This window comes from Onychostoma macrolepis, chromosome 12 (genome assembly GCF_012432095.1).
Source record: "Onychostoma macrolepis isolate SWU-2019 chromosome 12, ASM1243209v1, whole genome shotgun sequence".
Lineage (NCBI taxonomy): Eukaryota > Metazoa > Chordata > Actinopteri > Cypriniformes > Cyprinidae > Onychostoma > Onychostoma macrolepis.
In genome coordinates, this window is record NC_081166.1 from 19792733 (window position 1) to 19813307 (window position 20575).

At 41.0% G+C, this 20575-nt stretch overlaps 1 protein-coding gene across 3 annotated transcripts in view; it reads right to left on the bottom strand.

The window, feature by feature from the left end:
* Positions 1-361: 361 nt before the first annotated feature.
* The window catches only part of LOC131550953 (ADP-ribosylhydrolase ARH1-like), a 190827-nt gene continuing 170613 nt past the window's right edge, over positions 362-20575 (bottom strand). For all 3 annotated transcript variants that reach the window (XM_058793493.1, XM_058793495.1, XM_058793492.1), the window contains 2 exons: positions 19247-19461; positions 362-869 (listed from right to left, as the gene is read on the bottom strand). In XM_058793493.1, coding sequence (XP_058649476.1) covers positions 721-869; positions 19247-19461 — 364 coding nt within the window. In that variant the 3' untranslated portion in view covers positions 362-720. The remainder of the gene's footprint in view (positions 870-19246; positions 19462-20575) is intronic.

Here is a 20575-nt window from a genome sequence, read left to right on the forward strand (position 1 = left end):
GGTTTTTGTGGGCTACGAGTTTTGACAGGAATAAATCAATTCTCATGTGAGAATGCCTGTCTCTTTCATGATTTTATGTGCCATATCAAATCTCACAATGAGTTTGGTTGTGAAATGTGGTATACACACAGCAATGTTATATATATATATATATATATATATATATATATATATATATATAAATCACAGTATAACCTTCCAACCTCACCTTAAGGGAAAAAGACCAAAAAATACAATTTTAAGTTTCCAGTTGCATGTTTAAGTACTTTCATTTCCAATTAGTCTTTTTTTTTTTTTTTTTTTTACGCAGTATTTTTTAAACAGAGCTCAGAACTGGGAAGTCAAACAAATGCATCCAAAATATTTTAATGTATTTCTTTATTACTTATTATTTTTAATGTAGAAATATACATGTAACGTGCATTAGATTTAAAGGAGAATTCACACAGACTGTAATTTGCATCAACAAAGCAACCTCATTATTTTTGATGATTGTGTGCCTTTTAAGGTGGCATGAGTGCAGAACACCTACAAGTGATATTGGCAACCTAGAGCAATTCAAATTGCTGTCAGTGTGAACGCAGCTTAAGGGTATGTCATATATGAAAAATGTTCACTGATCTAAAATATTCAGCATAGTGACAATGTTCTGACATGCCATCTTATTCCTATGTGATTTATTTCTCTTTTAGTATTTTCTCCGTTCACAGTTTGGCTTCGTCAGCGAGAAAGAGCATACAGCTTTTGAGCCACACTCTCCAGTCGTCCCCTGTACTCCACGTTTCTATAGTTACACTGTGGGACTCTGTACATTCCATACAGCAGACCCCAACAGCAGCAGGCAATCACTGCAGTACTGTCACTGTCTCCTGTAAAAAAAGAAGTATGCACGGGATTATGTTCAACAGAAATTAACAGCGTGTATGTGTATTTTTAAGAGTTGCACTACCTTTAGGTTGATCTTTGTATATTGTATGTTGTATTTTACCTGCATAGAATAAAGTGTTGTGGAAAATGCATGGATAGATGCATGGATAGTTAAAACATTTGGCATTAATATTTTGGTCAAATTTTTTTATTAGGTGTCTTCAACTACTATGTATTTGCATAAATACAATGCATACAATGTACACATTTTGTTCACATTGTATGGCAAAACTACGGAAGAGAATTAGGGCCAAGTGATATTAAAAAATAAAACCATCTCGAGATTAAAGTCATTATAATACCAGATTAAAGTCATTAAATTTGAAGAAAAATGTCTAAATAAAATGTTGAGATTAAAATCATTAAATTTCGAGAATAAAGTCATTGTTTGAAGATACAAATCGTTAAATTGAGAAAAAAAGTCAAGATCAAATCTTGAGAATAAAGTCATTAAATTACGAGAAAAAAAAATCATTAAATTGAGAAAAAAGTAGAGAAAAAATGTTGAGAATAAACATTAATTACCTGAAAAAAGTCATTGTGTTTTGAGAAAAAAAAAAAAAGCCGAGAATAAACACACTCATGTCATTCATTTAGGGTGAATCCCATTTCTCTGTCTTACCCCTTCCCCTTCCCCTACCCCTTCGTCTTACCCCTAGCCCTTGTCCCTCGAAACCGAGTGGTAAGCGCTAGGGGTGAAAACATACCCCTATGAAATGAGACACCACTTGGTTACGGTTACGTCATCCTACACCGTCACTAGCTGGCTGCTACGTCACCAGAGCCGACAAGTGTTGATCACAAACTATGGATCATTTTACAAACTTGTTAAAACTGTAGACATGCATGGAGTCAATTCAAGGCTAGTCTGCGGGACTGTTGTGCAAATCAGCAATGTAACGTTAGCATCGCAAACTAGCGATTTTTTAAAACGTTTCAGTTAAGAACATGGTTGCAAATATCAACCTGATCTCAGAGAATTCCGTGTAATGTTCACGGATTTAATTAACCCCGAATCTGTGGTGGCATCACAGAATCACCGAAAATTCCGTGATGGGCTCACAGAAGGCATCAGCCGTGGTCCATGCACGGATTCACTGGTTCAACACCAGCGCTGCATCGGACCACGTAAAAAGAGTGACTCCGATGCAGTTATACTTTCACTGGAGTACCTGACCCCACCCCTACCCTAAACCTACCCAGTTCTGAACAATAATGATGACGATAAATTTCCCACTATCGCGTCGGCATATTGATGCTAAGGGTTTCCGTGTGTGGAGCACAGCTGATGCCTGTCACTGACTTACATTGGTATCACTTCTGTAAGCCCATCACGGAATTTTCGGCGATTCCGTGATTCCATCACAGATTCGGAGGTTAATTAAGTCCGTGAACATTACACGGAATTCTGTGAGATCATGTTGCAAATATATATGTACAGGACTGTCTAGAGCACAAAACAAGACTGTCGTAATTTTTAAATAAATTATTTAAGCCAAAAATACTTAAATACTTGATGATCTGGCCACCATTGTTGCCGGTTGCGCAGTGTGTTCTGTGTACCCCTTGGTTTCAAATAAGCTCGCGAAAATTCTTGGTTTTAAGGGGTATCTACCCCTTCCCCTTAGCCCTACCCCTCAATCAAAACGAGAATTGGGATAGCCCTTACTCTCACGTGAACGCGCAAAACTAAGGGGAAGGGGTAAGGGGAAGGGGTAAGACAGAGAAATGGGATTCACCCTTAATCTCATTGGACAGAGTCGAATAGCATCTGCAGTGGCGTAGGTTGGAGAGCAGGGACATAGCGTGTGATGGTGATCAACTAGGGTTCGAAACCGCCTTTAGCCGAACTCGTTTTTCTTCCTTTTCTCATCACATATCACATCGGAAAAGTGGAAATCAATTGCTTAACGAGTGTTTAAAGGGTTCATATGATGTGATTTCATCATTCAGGAACTCAAGCTGCATTGAACGCTTTGGGAACACGAAGTGAGACGTCACAAGCGGGGAGACATGAGCAACCAGGAAGCATAAAGGCACATCCGGCAAGCGCACGTTAGCTTCTTGCTCGTCAGCGAGCGCGTCTGTGGTTGGTGTGTGTATGCAAAGCACAATTGAATAAAATGTTGAGATTAAAATCATTACATTTCGAGAATAAAGTCATTGTTTGAAGATACAAATCGTTAAATTGAGAAAAAAAGTCAAGATCAAATCTTGAGAATAAAGTCATTAAATTACGAGAAAAAAAAATCATTAAATTGAGAAAAAAGTAGAGAAAAAATGTTGAGAATAAACATTTAATTACCTGAAAAAAGTCATTGTGTTTTGAGAAAAAAAAAAAGCAGAGAATAAACACACTCATGTCATTTATTTAATCTCATCGAATAGCATCTGCAGTGGCGTAGGTTGGAGAGCAGGGACATAGCGTGTGATGGTGATCAACTAGGGTTCGAAACCGCCTTTAGCCGAACTCATTTTCTTCCTTTTCTCATCACATATCACATCAGAAAAGTGGAAATCAATTGCTTAACGAGTGTTTAAAGGGTTCATATGATGTGATTTCATCATTCAGGAACTCAAGCTGCATTGAACGCTTTGGGAACACGAAGTGAGACGTCACAAGCGGGGAGACATGAGCAACCAGGAAGCATAAAGGCACATCCGGCAAGCGCACGTTAGCTTCTTGCTCGTCAGCGAGCGCGTCTGTGGTTGGTGTGTGTATGCAAAGCACAATTAGTCAGTCAGAGAAACTCTGTTAGAGAACGAGAAACAGGACGCTCGTCCCAAAAGCAAACTGGACGAGTATTTCCTTAAAGCCAGATCACAACCTTCATGACGGGGCCTTCCATTTTTCCATCTCCATTCTAAGGTTGAGATTGTGGGATAAACCTTACTCGTCCCGACTCTTCAGCCCTAATCATGGGGCTGAATGAGAAGGGATATGGGGCAATGCCGGCGGTGGAGCAGACGCTCACGAGCTATCTCTCTCCGGCCTGAGCATCGTCCCTGAAGGCCCCGAGGCTTCCCACCAGACCAGTAAACTTAACATCCAGCCCGGTCGGGAAAGCTTATACGGTGGCAGGTCAGGCCGTGTCTGCACACCATGGCGGTGCTGCAGGCGTACCAGGCCGATCTGCTTAACTCTCTGGGGTCGACGGTATCGCCGGCGAAACCAGATAGGTTTTTTTAAGATCAGTGCAAAAGACACTAAAAATACTCTGTTGATTTTGGTCACACAAATAAGTGTTATACATCAATCGAAACTGTTAAGTGTCTACTTTTTTTTGTGTACACTCACAATAACAACACAACTTTGTGCTTTTGGAAAAATTATAAAACAAACAGGGTGCGCTCTCTGTCTTCTCCGTCTACGCGAACTGTTTTTAGAAACGCGTCACTAAAATGAACTGTAACTCAGCAAATACTCAACACACAGACATGGGAGTTATATCTATAGAAAGCTTGACGTGTCTACTTTGAAATGAAGCAAGTCTTATCGAAAACAAACATTCTGTGATGAAGTAATCCCTATGAAACCAACACGATGTTCAGTCTGTCCCGTCTGACTCATTATCTCTAATGTGATCCCGCCCCCGCACGGCTCGCGCCGTTCATATGTAAATAGCCGCGTGTTGCGTGTGCGCGTGCAAACGCCCAACACAAACAAAGAGCTGAGATCCTCATCACGGCTGCTGTTTGTTTCTGGAAGAAGACACGCTGAGTAAAGGCAGGATTTCCCTCGAAAGAAGAACACGATTTCATCCAGTAGAGGAGAGCAATCTTATGAGTAAGTAATGTTTCTTTTTTGCATTAGTTACCGTTTTATTGTGACATAAACTTAAACAGATTTACTAACAGTTAGTTGGGTTTTTCCCAAACGACAACATGATGAATGCTACGTGTCTAAAAATGTTTAGACCATGTTTATTATTAATACTTTGTTCACAAATATATTTTAATAGCGTGCTAAACAATAATAATTAGTTTCTCAGATATAAAATATCATTTTTTATAGTACAAAGTACATAGTTTTATTGTACAAAGCATGCTTAAGTCTGTGGCTACATAATCATATCATAGACTACTATAAAATCATACATACTAGACTATATGACTACAAAATCATAGTTGGGATTTTCCCAAACTATAATTCCTGACTACAGTGTTTGAAATAGTGTAAAACATTTTGAATATGATAGGCAATTCATTGTATTTAAATTTCTTACGGCGCGATGATGTTTTCATGCTCTATATAAAACAATAAGAGTAATATGAGTGTACACTGTAACATGATGAATGCTACGAGTCTAAGTATGTTTAGTACATGTTTATTATTAATAGCCTACTCTGTTCAGAAATAGATTTTAATAACATGCTAAACAATAATAATTAGTTTCTCAGATATAAGATTTCTTTCTCTTTTTTTTATGATAGTACAAAGCATGTGTGAGTCTATGGCTACAAAAAACATATATATATACAGATGTTCCTGATATTAACATGCTCACAAATGTTTTTTTTTTTTTTTTTGGTTGTTTGTATTTTCATGAATCAGATACCAGCACCAGATGTATCCTGATGTCTCTTCAAACTGTTTTCCTCTGAGAGCGCTGCACCAACATCAGATGTTCAACTACACTGATATTCTATGTTAAAACAAACTCCTTTTCTACTGATTATGTTTTTTTCTTCTTGAATCCATGGAAAGAAGTAGAAACACTTAAATAAAACACGTAAATATCAGGTATGATTTACTTGTTTCACTTGTTGAACAGAATCTGTTGCAGGAATGACTCAAAGTCTGTTCACATCTCTGTGGTTAGATCAGTGTGCACAATGATGTGTCTTTGACCTTCATTATGTATGTTTTGATTATACGGTGTTGTAAATAAAATACAAATAATTAAAAAAAACCTTTTTTTCAATCTCCTCACATTCTCTCTTACCTGCCTCAAAGTCACAGTCACACTGATGGGCATCAGGGGCCATTAGGGGAGGGCCCTTTGTCTCTCAGGTGAGACTCACTTAATATTCATGGCCATTGCCACTCCCTCGCATATAGACCCTCGATCACAAAACATGTCTTGAAAATTTTAAATCAATATATTGTTTTCTGTGAATGAGTAAGCAGAATGATTTTCACATCATTTTGAAGTAAATATTCTAGGCTACAAGACTGATTACTCAAAAGTCTTATTCAGAACTATTTAGTGTGGGTTTTATGGCCTTATTTCAGCTAAATTTTTTCCCCAAAACTTACTAACCACACATGAACATTTTTTTCTACAAAATGCAAACATGTACATCAATCTTGGTCACATATTATTGTAGCACAGTTTGTGCTGAATACAAAAAAAATTACATGTTGTGTCAATACTATCTTTTAAGTAGCTGAAATAAGCACAAATATCAGGGCATGTCAAAGATCTCAAGGGCCCCAAAATGACTTCAGACCCCAGAGGGTTAAAGACCTGGATGATAAGGGGGAAGGGGAATCCGACGTAGTCGCTGAACTGCGTCGGGCCACCAAAGAAACGGCTAGAGCCATCGGCCGTTCTATGGCAGCTCTCGTGGCCACGGAGCGACACCTGTGGTTGAATCCATTCAAACTGCAAGATAAGGACAGATTCTTCCTGCTGGATGCCCCGCTATCGCCTTCTGGCCTCTTCGGCAGCACAGTAGACACTGTCGTCTAGAGGTTTCAGGAGGCGAAGAAGCAGGCGGTGGCATTCCAGCGCTTCCTCCCTCTCCGTCCCCAGGTCCCAGCCATCTAGCTCCTCATACCGCCAGACCCAGAAACAGAGTGACCCGTACTCCCCCGCAGAAAGATCAAGGGGCAGTGCGGCGCTCTCGGCTGGGGTCTTCTAAACAGAAAATGGATCTGCGAATCGTTGTGTCAAAGAGGACCTCGGCCAAGCGGTCTTGACATTTCCACCGTCAGGACCCTGAAGGCAGCCCACCCTGGGGAGGAGAGGTACACACCTCAGCATATGGTTCCCGATCCTCCTCAGTGCCCTCAAGGAGGCTTACTGATACCCCTGCCACCCCCGGTGCTTCAGGGCTCAGTAGGCTCCCGCGAGCAAAATTCCCAGCTGCCGCCCGGCGACAGTACGCCACACGAGGGCGCTAGAGCAGCCAGATCGGTTGTTCCCTGCCGGTCAACTGCTTCAGGGCATCGAAGTGGCTCCTTGTTCGCACAGACAACACATCTCCTACATAAATCGGCAGGGGGGTCTGCGTTCATGCCCCCTTTACAGGCTGGCGCACCAGATCCTCCTGTGAGCTCAGGGAAAGCTCCTCTCACTCAGAGCAGTTTAAATCCCTGGGCATCTCAATCAGGGAACAGACATCCTGTCGAGACAGGGGCTGAGGCACAGGGAATGGAGGCTCCATCCCGATGTGGTGGATCTCCTTTGGGAGGAGTTCGGCCAGGCGGAAGTAGATCTTTTTGCATCGCAGGAAACGACACACTGTCCGCTCTGGTTCTCCCTCACGCATCCAGCTCCACTGGGGTTGGATGCCATGGTGCAGACGTGGCCGAGCCTTCGTCTGTACACATTTCTCTGTGTTCTGGAGAGAGTATGCCAGGATGGGGTCAGTCTGTTGATAGTAGCCCCGTTCTGGCCGGCCCGAGTATGGTTCTCTGTCTGTCGTGCTGCTGAGAGGTTTGCGATTGTAGCTCCATGTAGCTTCGCTTTTCTGTTGAATCTCTATCTTACTTTCACTCTCTGTTGTTTAAAGTGATAATATATAACTTAATTCCCACCATATTTCTGGTATTATCTATCAAACTAATCTAACTAACTCGTTCGCTTTTTAAAACTGCGAGTGCAGCGCGTTAGCATTCTTTTGCCGGTTAGCTTGTCATTCGCAGTTCCATTTGCGCCAATTATTGTTTTATTTTTCTCGCTCCGTTTTTCACAGGTTCATCAAACAACAGTGGTCAGTGAATCATTCATCCATCACGGTGAGTAATGGCTTCTTCTCCTGCTATTGTTGTTTGCACTGTTTGCCACATGTACAGTTTATCTCTCTCTGTCGGTGACGAGGGATTCACATGTAATAAATGCAGGGAAATAGTTAGGCTGACAGAGAAGATTTTAGAACTAGAGGCACATATCCAAAATTTTGTTGAGGATAGCAAGAATGTGAGGGCTGTAGATACTGCTTTGGATGCGACTAGCTCAGGGAGTCCTGCACATTGTTCGGTTGTGGTTTCAGTGTCTCGGCAGCAGGGCAACTGGGTGACTGTGAGGCGGCCTAGTCGTGGGTCAAAACACCGCTCTTCCATTCCGATCAAAATATCAAACAGGTTCTCCCCTCTCAGTGACGCACCCACTGAGAAACCTGATGAAAGTGCTCTAGTTATTGACGATTCTATTGTACGGAACGTGAAAATAGAGACACGAGCCACCATAGTCCAATGTTTACCGGGTGCCAGAGCGCCTGACATCTTGGAAAATTTAAAAGTGCTGGCTACTGCTAAATGTAAATTCAGTAAGATTGTTATTCATGTCGGCGCTAATGATGTTCGACTTCGCCAGTCGGAGATCACTAAAAATAATGTTAAAGAGGTGTGTGAACTTGCAAGTACGATGTCAGACACTGTAATATGCTCTGGTCCGCTCCCTGCTTACCGGGGTGATGAGATTCATAGCAGACTGTCGTCATTCAATGGCTGGATGCCTAAGTGGTGCCCGCAGAATAACATGGGTTTCATAGACAATTGGACGAGTTTTTGGGGCAGACCTGACCTGTTGAAAAGAGATGGTCTTCATCCCTCCTGGGGTGGTGCCGCTCTTCTCTCTAGAAATATGGCACATAGTCTTAGAGTTTGTACTTGACTAACTTGGGCCCAGGTCAGGAAGAAGACAGACTGGCTAAACCGAACCGTCTGCTAGCTGCCTCATGTCACAGAAGACAGTTAATTTTCAGCACATAGACACTTTCACCTAGATATCACACTATAGAGAATGTGTCTGTTTCCCGAACTAGAAAATAATTTTTAGGCGGATTAAGGCGAGAATGAAAAACGGGTTTAATTTTGGACACATGAAACACAGGATGAATTCTCCTGTACGCAGGAGGGAGTTTGAGGCGGACTAATCCTCTTAGTGACAGGGAATTGGCCAATAAATTTAGGAGCCAACTTATTACACACAAATCGGAGTGGAATGTCCTTGGTCGAAAGCCACACTTTTTGACCAACGACGCAGACGGGAGGCTTCGACCGGTGGCGATCAGCCTTAGCCTTAGTGCGCACCCCCACCCGGAGGAGAGTCTCTCGGGCTATCGTCCAGGTACGGTGACACCTCTGGACGAAGGCGTGAGCAGAGGGGACCGCGACTTCGGATTCTATACTAGGAAAAAGAGGTGGCTGGTAACCTAAACTACATTCAAACGGTGAGAGGCCGTGGACGACACCGGTAACGAGTTATGTGCGTACTCAACCCATGATGGTTGCTGACACCAGGAAGTGGGATTCTGAGTGAACAAACATCACAATACCCTCTCAAGATCCTGGTTGGCTCGCTCAGTTTGGCCGTTGGTCTGAGGGTGAAACCCTGAAGACAAACTAACAGTCGCCCCCAGTAAACGACAAAATTCTCTCCAAAATTTGGACAAGAATTGGGGACCCCTGTCGGAAACCATGTCTACCGGGAGGCCATGAATGCGAAAGACGTGATTAACTATGGTAGCCGCTGTCTCCTTGGCTGAGGGTAATTTGGGCAAGGGAATAAAATGAGCCGCTTTGAGAACCGGTCTACTACGGTTAAAACCACCGTATTGCCCAGGGAGGGAGGGAGGGCAGTGACGAAATCTAGCGCAATATCAGACCAGGGTCTCGAAGGGACCGACAGCGGCTGAAGTAACCCCTCTGGAGGTCGATTGGAAGTCTTACCCCACGCGCAGACTGAGCAGGCCAAAACAAACTCTCGGATATCACGAGCCATGGCAGGCCAGCAGAATCGCTGTTTAACCAGAAACATATTGCGACCGATTCCTGGATGACAAGCCACGTTGGAACAATGACCCCATCGAATAATGTCGGACCGTAACCTCTCCAGCACAAACAACTGGCTCACTGGGCATTCGGGCGGAGGCGTTACCCCTTCTAAGGCCGTGCGGACCTTCGATTCGATCTCCCAAGTGACTGCAGAGACAACCAATCTCTCAGGTACGATGCACTCGGGAGACACCGGGCGGTCCGAATAATCCAAAATGCGTGACAAACGCGTCGGGTTTGACGTTCTTAGAACCCGGCTGATAGGAGATGGAAAAATCAAAACGTCCAAAAAATAGTGCCCAACGAGCCTGCCTGGAGTTAAGACGTTTAGCGGACTGAATATATTTGAGATTCTTATGGTCAGTCCAGACAATAGGAGAATAGGATAAACCTCTGCAGGGCCTTGCGGGAATCAGGGGTTGGCCAATCTTCCACAGCCTAAACTTTGTCAGGATCCATGCGAACCCCCTCAGGCGACACGATGAACCCCAAAAAAGGAACCGACTGTGCATGGAACGCGCATTTCTCCGCCTTGACAAAAAGCCCATTCTCTAACAGCCTCTGGAGTACTCGCCTGACGTGCTGAACGTGTTCCTGGAGAGAAGAAGAAAAAATCCGAATGTCATCCAGGTAGACATATATGAACTGATCGACCATATCTCTCAGCACGTCATTGACGAGTGCCTGGAAGACCGCGGGGGCGTTTGAAAGCCCGAAGGGCATAACCAAATATTCAAAGTAACCTCTGGGGGTATTAAACGCGGTCTTCCACTCATCCCCCTCCCTTATGCGAACCAAATGATAGGCGTTTCTCCCTGCAGCCTCTCGAACGCTGAAGACATCAACGGTAAAGGATAAGTATTCTTTACCGTGATGTTGTTCAAGCCTCAGTAGTCAATACAAGGTCGCAGAGAACCATCCTTCTTTGCGACGAAAAAAAATCCTGCCCCCGCTGCAGAAGAAGAAGGACAGATGAGCCCAGCTGTCAGAGAATCAGAAATATATTTCTCCATGGCCTCCCTCTCTGGAACAGAAAGAGAGTATAACCTGCCCTTAGGCGCAGACATACCTGACACTAAATCTATGGCACAGTCGTAGGGATGATGAGGAGGGAGAGAAGCAGCCCTGGACTTACTGAACACCTCCTTCAGGTCAAGATACTCCTCGGGCACGTTAGACAGGTTCACCATCTCATCCTGCAACGAAGAACAAGAAACAGAGAAACAAGCAGACACAAGACAAGAGGCATAGTAGGTCTCACTCCATCCAGAGACAGTATTGCTCCTCCAATCCACCCGAGGATTGTGTTGTGTGAGCCAAGGATGACCTAACACCACTGGAGCCAGAGGAGAGTTGGTGACGAGAAAAGTGATAGTCTCTGAGTGATTGCCTGAGGTGATGAGAGTGATGGGTACCGTGGAGCGGTTGATCTCAGGAAGCGATTGTCCATTAAGTGCGCTGACGGAGATCCTGTGACGGAGTGAAACCATGGGGATGTGAAGAAGTTGCGCCAGGGAAATGTCCAAAAGGTTGCCCTCGGCTCCGGAGTCTAATAGTGCCGTGCAGTTGTGTCTTCCGGTCGCCCATTGCAACCTCACCATGAGGAGGGTGGTAGACGAGGCTTTATTTAAAGAAACTCCACCCGACAGTAACCTCTGACCTACTGTCGGGCTTGATCTTTTACGGGGCAGTTAGAGAGTAAATGGCCAGCCGCACCGCAGTACAAACACAATCCCCGCCTCCTTCTGCGATCTCTCTCCTCCCGGGAGAGCCGAGCTCTACCGACCTGCATGGGTTCGTCATCCGACTGTGGCTGAGTGGCTGACCGTATCGCTCGTGTCGAAGGAGGAATATTCTGATGTAAACCTGCGTCGACCTTGCCGATCGCGTTGCTGAAGACGCGCATCCACCCGTAAGGCTAAATCCACAAGCCAGTCCACAAGCCCGCTAAATCCAGTGGCGCAGTGGGTGATCTCAACAGTTGCATCTGGGTGGTGAGCTCGGACACCTGCGCTACCAATGCCTGTACAGCTCGTCCGGTGGTCAACATGTTCTCCTCCTGCCGATCCATATGAGCATTGTTGTTGAGTAACGACTCCTGAAAACCGCGAGCCTCCGCTGAATCCATCAGGTGGTCAGATCCTTCTGTCATGAAATAAGCCAGGAGGATTCAAGTGCGGGAAAACAAGTGCAGTTTATTGAGAATTACATAAAGCTCACACAAAGTGAAAGCGGTTAGAGCTTCACGTAAGCAGGCAGGTAGCGCCGGGATGCAATGGGCAACCAGTCCAGACACGGAGACCAGGAGATGAAGAATCAGGAAGCAGGAACTGACGAAAACCACTGACCAGAGCACGGCAGACAATCCAAGGATCAACAAAGGACAGTGTGAACTGGTCTCATATAGCGCTGATAATGATCCGCAGCTGGAGCGAATCAGCCTCAATAAGACACACCCACACACACAAAAAGAGTGAGGATGAGACCGTGAGCCCATGAACCGTGACAATGCTAACCAAATATATGCACTTTATTCTTTTTATATAGCCAAACAAAACAAAAAAGAATATAAAAAACCCCCAATCAATCACATAATGGGTCATTCTACAGAAATGTCCACTTTTCTGTCCCTAGACTTTACAGAAATATTTCAATTGAAATACACATTAGGGTTACAATTTTTTTTATATTTTAAAATGAAACAATATGTTATTTGAACAATTACACCTTCCTGAGCCATCAATGTGGCATTATATATTTTTAATTAATTATATAGAATTCCTAGCATCACAAAACTGCTTGTCCCCAAAGCCATGTACAGAGGGAAAGTGCTTTATTTTGAGGTCAAAAACAGGATTTTCTACCATTTAAAATGCAAAAGTCTATTCATAACTATCAAATATATGATATAAATGCATAATAAAACAAAATGCCAAAAAAATATTATAAAATATATAATGAAAACAGTGGTCCCCTGGAGTTGTGTCACCGCTTAACAAAAGTCGGTAACACTTTATAATAACTGCACACTATGAATCATTAGTTAATCATTAGTAAATAGTCAATTCATCATTTATAAAGCATTGTTCCAACATTAATAGGCATTAGTAAGCAGTTTATAAATACAGCTATAAATGTTTTGTTCTTGAGCATATCTATAATGTTTAATAATTGTATTTTCATACTTTATTAATGATCAGTTTATAATTTCTAAATTATTACGTTATTTACAAACCAGTTATTTAGGAGTTGTCAGTGGTTCATAAGATCATTTAGAAAGTGTAAGTAAATGATTAATAAACTATTTAAATGTACATTTATTAATCTTATTATTTAGACACATGATAATAGTTGCTCAGTGTGTTAATAAATGCTTTATTAACACATATTCCTGCTGTAATTCATGATTAAGTCAGGTAGTTATAAAACATTTAGTAGTTGCCAGCCATCTATTTTTGTGAGCTCATCTAAAGTGAGGACTATTCATACCTCGTAAAGCATTTACAAAGGAGATTTAAAGGCTCATTTATCTTCCAAACAGACAAATTAAACAAACACAACACAGAGGGATACAGAACACAGAAATATGTTTTCATGATGCAAAAAGGAAACTGTACAACTGTACAACTAAAAAGAAAAATTAAAGTGTACAGTTGGAGTTTCATTTTTTTTTTCATCTTGAAATAAATATTTCTGAGTTCTGTATCCCTCTGTGTTGTGTTTGTTTATTTTTTTTCTGTTAGGAAGATAAATGAGCCTTTAAATCTCCTTTGTAATAGATATGCTTATAAATCAAGAACAAGGCATTTATAGCTGTATTTATAAACTGCTTACTAATGACTATTAATGTTGGAACAATGCTTTATAAAGGATGAACTGACTATTTACTAATGCTTACCTAATGATTCATAGCGTGCAGTTATTATAAAGTGTTACCCAAAAGTCTTTTAGTTTGGAATAAAAAAAAATATTTTTTTAAAAATTAAAAAAATTCACACTAATGACATCACTCGACTGCCTCCTTCCTATTTTCTAAAGATCTATGAAAAAAGGCCCATGTTTAGTCCACTGTTTCTTTTCAGTTATGAGAAATTCTCTCATTTATCTCACGCTTTCATATGAAGCTTTTAGTTGATGTCACTGGTATGACCCATTTATTAAAACATTTTTTACTAAAAAAAAAAAAAAAATACTATAATACAAATGGATTCAACTACTTAATTTAGTGAGAATACCATGACTGACAACATGTGGCTTGATACCTTGCAGCAGACATTTTGTAAAATGCATTTTTCATGAAAATTGTCACTGATGTTACCTTCTTTATGGATAACACCAGTGACGATCAGTATATCAGGTCTAATGTATGTCACTGGTGTTACTGCGCTGTGTTACTGTACTGTTTTTGTCTGTCACATTAAATAAATAAAACAATCTCCTTATTTCTTGCATTTTCATTATTTTTCTGTAACTCTGACTGCATGTGCTGAAAATTATTTTTTAGAAACAATATTTCATAGAAACTTTTAATATTGCTAAAGAAGGTAACACCAGTGACAAAAAAAAAATGATACATGTGGTCTTGAAATAAAGGACAGCTTAATTATTTATTTTTTTTAGCTTTTTTGTGCAATTATATGTATTCATAAAGTCAAAAGGTAATCTAATAATGTGGTCTTACTTTAAGTTGAGCTTGAAATGGAACATCTCCCAACAAGGACATAGCACAAATGCAGTCAAGCCATGCTTTCTACTGCTGCTGTTCTGCTAAATTCCTCTACTGACACACCTCTACTTAAGGAGCTCATTTAGGTGCCATAGCACCCCTAGCAGTGGGGAAGACAACTACAGATAAGAGACTTAAGTAACTGGCTTGTCTGTTTTCAGCTCAAACCAATCTAAAGGAAATGCCGTGCATAGTGTTTGAGGTAATTTGTGAATTAGCATACATTTATAGTCTAAATAAAACAATCTACTGTTACTATTATTACACTTGTATACAAAACTTTGTATTATGCTTGTTATAGAGTGTGTGACGTCACGTGCACTACCGCCGGTGTCAATAGACAACCGTGGTGACAACCGACCACCGCGGTGATGCGATTGTCACGGCGACCGTCACAGCCCTAACAAAAACCTGACTGAAATGTTTCAAACATTGAGTTATGCTATCCCCGCAAACGGCGGCGTGAATAGAGGGAGCCGCCGACGGTGGGTTGGCTTTCCCCCGCGGTCGGCGGCGTGCACGAGCGGCAGCCCGTGAACAGGACTGAGAAGCCGCGGACGGCGGCAGACTTGCGGGACTCGCGGCCAGAGGACTCGCTGCAATCCCGCCGAACTCCCCCACGCATTGCTGTTGCGGGCTATGAACCTATGACCTATGTCTCTGTCAGAAAGAGATGCATTAATGAGAACACTAGTGCGCTATTTATGAAGGCTATATCTTCAACACCAAGCATTTCTGCAGACTCTGTTGATCTTCTCCTGGATTCTTTTAACTCAAAAGTTAAGAATGTTATTGATGATATTGCTCCGGCAAGGGTCTGCAAGAAGAATGGCAGACAAAAATCACCATGGAGAAGATCAACAGCAGTTCAGAGTATGAAAAGACAATGCAGAAAAGCTGAGCGGAAGTGGCGGAAGACAAAACTTGAAATTCACTATAGCATCTATAAAGACAGCCTTCATGCTTTCAATGTGGAACTAGCCACAGCTAGACAGACCTTCTTCTCAAACCTTATAAACAGTAACTTAAACAACTCTCGCACTCTTTTTGCTACTGTGGAGAGACTGACAAACCCACCAAGTCAGATTCCCAGTGAAATGCTCTCCGACAGTAAATGCAATGAGTTTGCTTCCTTCTTTTCTGAGAAGATCAATAATATCAGAAAGGAGATTGGCATATCTACTTTTGCAGAGGTCACACAGATTCGACCGCAATTTCAAAAAGAAGTGACTATGTCTGTTTTTGAAGCAATTGATTGCAAAATTTTGAAAGAAATAGTACAGCACCTTAAATCATCAACCTGCTATCTTGACACACTTCCCACATCTTTTTTCAAAAGTGTGGTTAACTGTTTAGAAGCAGATCTCTTAGAAGTGGTGAACGCTTCACTTCTTTCTGGGACTTTTCCAAACTCCCTGAAAACTGCAGTTTTTAAGCCCCTTCTGAAAAAGCGCAATCTTGATAACACTGTTGAACAACTATAGACCAATATCAAATCTTCCGTTCATAGGTAAGATTATTGAAAAGGTAGTTTTTAATCAGCTGAACAACTACTTAAACTTAAATGGATACCTGGACAATTTTCAATCTGGTTTCCGAACACATCATAGCACAGAGACAGCGCTTATTAAGATAATAAATTATATTCGCTTCAATTCTGATTCAGGCAAAATATCAGTTCTGGTATTACTAGATCTTAGTGCTGCGTTTGACACTGTTGATCATAACATACTTCTAGAGAGACTGGAAAACTGGATCGGGCTTTCTGGGATGGTACTCAAATGGTTCAGGTCATAATTAGAAGGGAGAGGTTATTATGTGAGTATAGGAGAGCATAAGTCTAAGTGGACGTCCATGACATGCGGAGTCCCACAAGGCTCAATTCTTGCACCGCTCTTGTTTAGCCTGTATATGCTCCCACTAAGTCAAATAATGAGAAAGAACCAAATTGCCTATCACAGCTATGCTGATGATACCCAGATTTACCTAGCCTTATCTCCAAATGACTACAGCCCCATTGACTCCCTCTGCCAATGCATTGATGAAATAAACTGTTGGATGTCCCAGAACTTTCTTCAGTTAAATAAGGAGAAAACTGAAGTCATTGCATTTGGAAACAAAGTTTCAAGGTGAAGTTCTCAAGGTGAATGCATACCTTGACTCTAGGGGTCAATCAACTAAAAACCAAGTTAAAAATCTTGGGGTGTTTCTGGAGACAGACCTTAGTTTTAGTAGTCATGTCAAAGCAGTAACTAAATCAGCATACTATCATCTCAAAAACATTGCAAGAATTAGATGTTTTGTTTCCAGTCAAGACTTGGAGAAACTGGTTCATGCCTTTATCACCAGCAGGGTGGATTATTGTAATGGTCTCCTCACCGGCCTTCCAAAGAAGACCATTAGACAGCTGCAGCTCATCCAGAACGCTGCTGCCAGGATTCTGACTAGAACCAGAAAATTTGAGCATATTACACCAGTCCTCAGGTCCTTACACTGGCTTCCAGTTACATTTAGGATTGATTTTAAAGTACTTTTACTCATTTATAAATCTCTAAATGGCCTAGGACCTAAATACATTGGAGATATGCTCACTGAATATAAACCTAACAGACCACTCAGATCATTAGGATCAAATCAGTTAGAAATACCAAGGGTTCACACAAAACAAGGGGAGTCTGCTTTTAGCTATTATGCCGCCCACAGTTGGAACCAGCTTCCAGAAGAGATCAGATGTGCTAAAACATTAGCCACTTTTAAATCCAGACTCAAAACTCATCTGTTTAGCTGTGCATTTGTTGAATGAGCACTGTGCTACGTCCGAACTGATTGCACTATGTATTATCACTTTCTATTCTTAAATGTTTTAAATTCTTTTAAAATCAATTTTTAAATCACTTTGTTTTTATTATTTTTAATTTCTTATTATTTTTAATGACTATTTCACTTCCTTTTATGTAAAGCACTTTGAATTACCATTGTGTATGAAATGTGCTATATAAATAAACTTGCCTTGCCTTGCCTTGCCTATGATATTTTAATCTTTGCCTTATAACTTTTCCTTTTAGCAGATAACCAGTGTTTGATATCGCGTGAAAGCTTGTTTTATTTGCAATAACTCGGCGTGAATGAAAAGTTGATATTATATACAGTAAGCTTGTTACTATACTTTATAGAAATATCAATAAATTCTTATAGGACATTTCCTCATGTGACAGGCAGAACATTAGGGTAATGTATGCACGGAAAAGGAACCCTGCAAAGCCCTGCAACAACCTCTGATTGGAAGATCGCGCCATGGGATGGACAATATCAGCCCACTTAAGAACTGGACACAAAGCCTTCGTCGCTTGCTAATCTTGGGCTCTTCGCCTTGTTGACCACGCCACAACTGGCAATCACAGCCGTAACATCAGGCTAGTGATTCTTCAGAACATTCAACATTTCGTCAAATTTCGCAAAAATCTCCAAAGCTTAGTCTTTGCAAACAGACTCTCCGAAGAACTTCCAGCGCATCGTCACATCACAAGGAAACTAACCCAACGACTGCGCAGCAGCCGATCAGCAGCCCCAGGATTCCCTGACCTCAGCCAGAGGGAAACCAAAAAATCAGCTGTCAACTCAGTTGCAAGTAAAACAAACAAAATCATCCTTTTTTGCTGGAAAACTGGTGACAAATCCTTAAGCATTAAAGATACTAGAATTTCGGGAACTTCATGCAAACAGCAACTAATTTCCTAAACCTTGTGTGTGTGTGTGTGTGTGTGTATGTGTGTTTGGTAGGTTAGTTCAATGTATTGTTAGAATAACAGTTAGCAAATAAACTATTGTTTCATTTTAAAGAGCAGTGTTTGTGTTTTGTGCTTGATCAGTTACTGCCTTGCGCTGTCGATCCTTTGTTACCTTGCTCACAAAATTGGTAAGATTACCATTTTGTTTGTGTTATCGTTGGCCATGAAGTAATCTGAGCAGAATTGATAAGACGCACTAAATTTAACTAAGATGCTGGCCGGCTAGTTGATAAGGTGTAAGAAATAAATCTTGAATCGGATCAATTTACAGAAATCAACATTGAATCGTTAAGAATCGATTCCCCAAAAGCTAGAATAAGAGCTAAATCCTTACAATACCTTTCAGAAAATATAATATGTATCTTAGTATTGCAATGAAAATGTATATATGATGACGTATCCTGTCTGTACGAACTGGGTGCGCAGAGGTATGTAAATACATATGATGACAGGCAGGTAGGAAAGTCAATTGGACGAACATTTCTTGGTCGTATGCCTTCCACAGAATATATAAATACAGATAAATACATTTAGACCACTTAACTTAATGATTGCTCTCAGGATGTGAAGAGACTTTCAACCAGCATAACAAAAAATGTTTCTGAAGACAATCACCTATTGCACCTTTAAGACCAAAATGTGTTGAGTATTGTGAGGGTTGAAAGGCACTCTATGGTGATATTGACCCATTCATGCTTATTTCCTCACTTACACCTACATGTCTTAATGCATAGTTTATCATAAACTGAAGTAAAATACAAAATAGTTATAGTTCATTCTGAAATCTAGTAAGATGACCTCCATGAAATCCTGATCGACTCATGAGTTCCTCCCAGTCTAAGCCTGCTCCTAAGAGGGCATCCAGAGCGATCATTGGAGCATCATGACCACTTCGACCAGCCCAACCTGACAGACTGAAGCTCTTGTAGGCCTCATCTCGTTCTGCTGGCCCATACTGGTCAGGCCAAGTAACTGGCCCAGTCCCCAAAGACAATCCTCTTAGATCCAAATACCTTGGAAGAAAAGAAGAGAATGGAGAGAAGAAAAATTGGTTAACAATTTAACAATTTCCCTTTGTAAAGGGTTTATAAAGGTGTTCATAAATGACTAATAACTAATTTACATATGCATTATAAATCACTGATAAGCAGTTATAACTGCATGATTAAAAAGGTGATTTTAATGCAATACCTGCCAAATAGTGAGACATTTTTAACTCATGTGTTATAAATGCTTAATAAATATATGTATTCACACTTGTTTCACTCAAAAAGCAGATTCTTGATTTATTTCATGATGCAGCAAAAATAGACTATTATAGGGAAACCGAAGGGTGTTGTATTTGCTTTTTTTCTTATTTATATCTCATGACTCATGTCACTTTTCTTACTATGTTGTTTACCAGAAGCTACTCTGCATCTGACCCATAATACTTCACAAAAGTTCATGATGCAGGGTGATCAACACCTGTTTAGTGTTCACGGTGAGAAACATGCCATTGAGATTAGGTGGATGAGTAAAGACCTGTAACTACCGAGGACTACAATGGAAATAAGCTGAAGGCTTTCTTGTATATTTTTTTCCTCAACAATTTTGAAATGTTTATGAATTAGTCTTTATGAACTTTTTTTTTGTATTATGTTTTAAATTTTGTCAAATAAAACAAACAAACGAACTTCATGTAATTTCTGTTCTATGGTCCACAGGAACCAGGCAGAAGTGATTATGCTGCCATGTGCTCAGAAAGAGGTATCAACCTTATACGTCTTTTAGTGGAGGAACAGTTTGTTCAGTGCTCTGAAATGGTTTTGTAGAGCATGTCTGATCTCCCCATGAAACCAAAGTTCAGGAACTCTCACAAAACAGATGCCATGCAGCAAAACAATGAACCCTAATCTGGAGAGAAGATCTCAAAAAAGGAGCAAAGGACACCACCTTGTCAAAACATCTTCCCTTTCTTATTTTTGACCACACATCCCAATCAACCAAAAGGTTTTTTATGTATTTATAAGTCATTTTAAGATTTATTTGTTCTTGTCTGCATATATAAGTGAAGTGGCAAAACAATATTTTGGGATTTGCCAGAACACTGGATGTAAGGCTCTAAAGTAGTAATGAATGAATAAC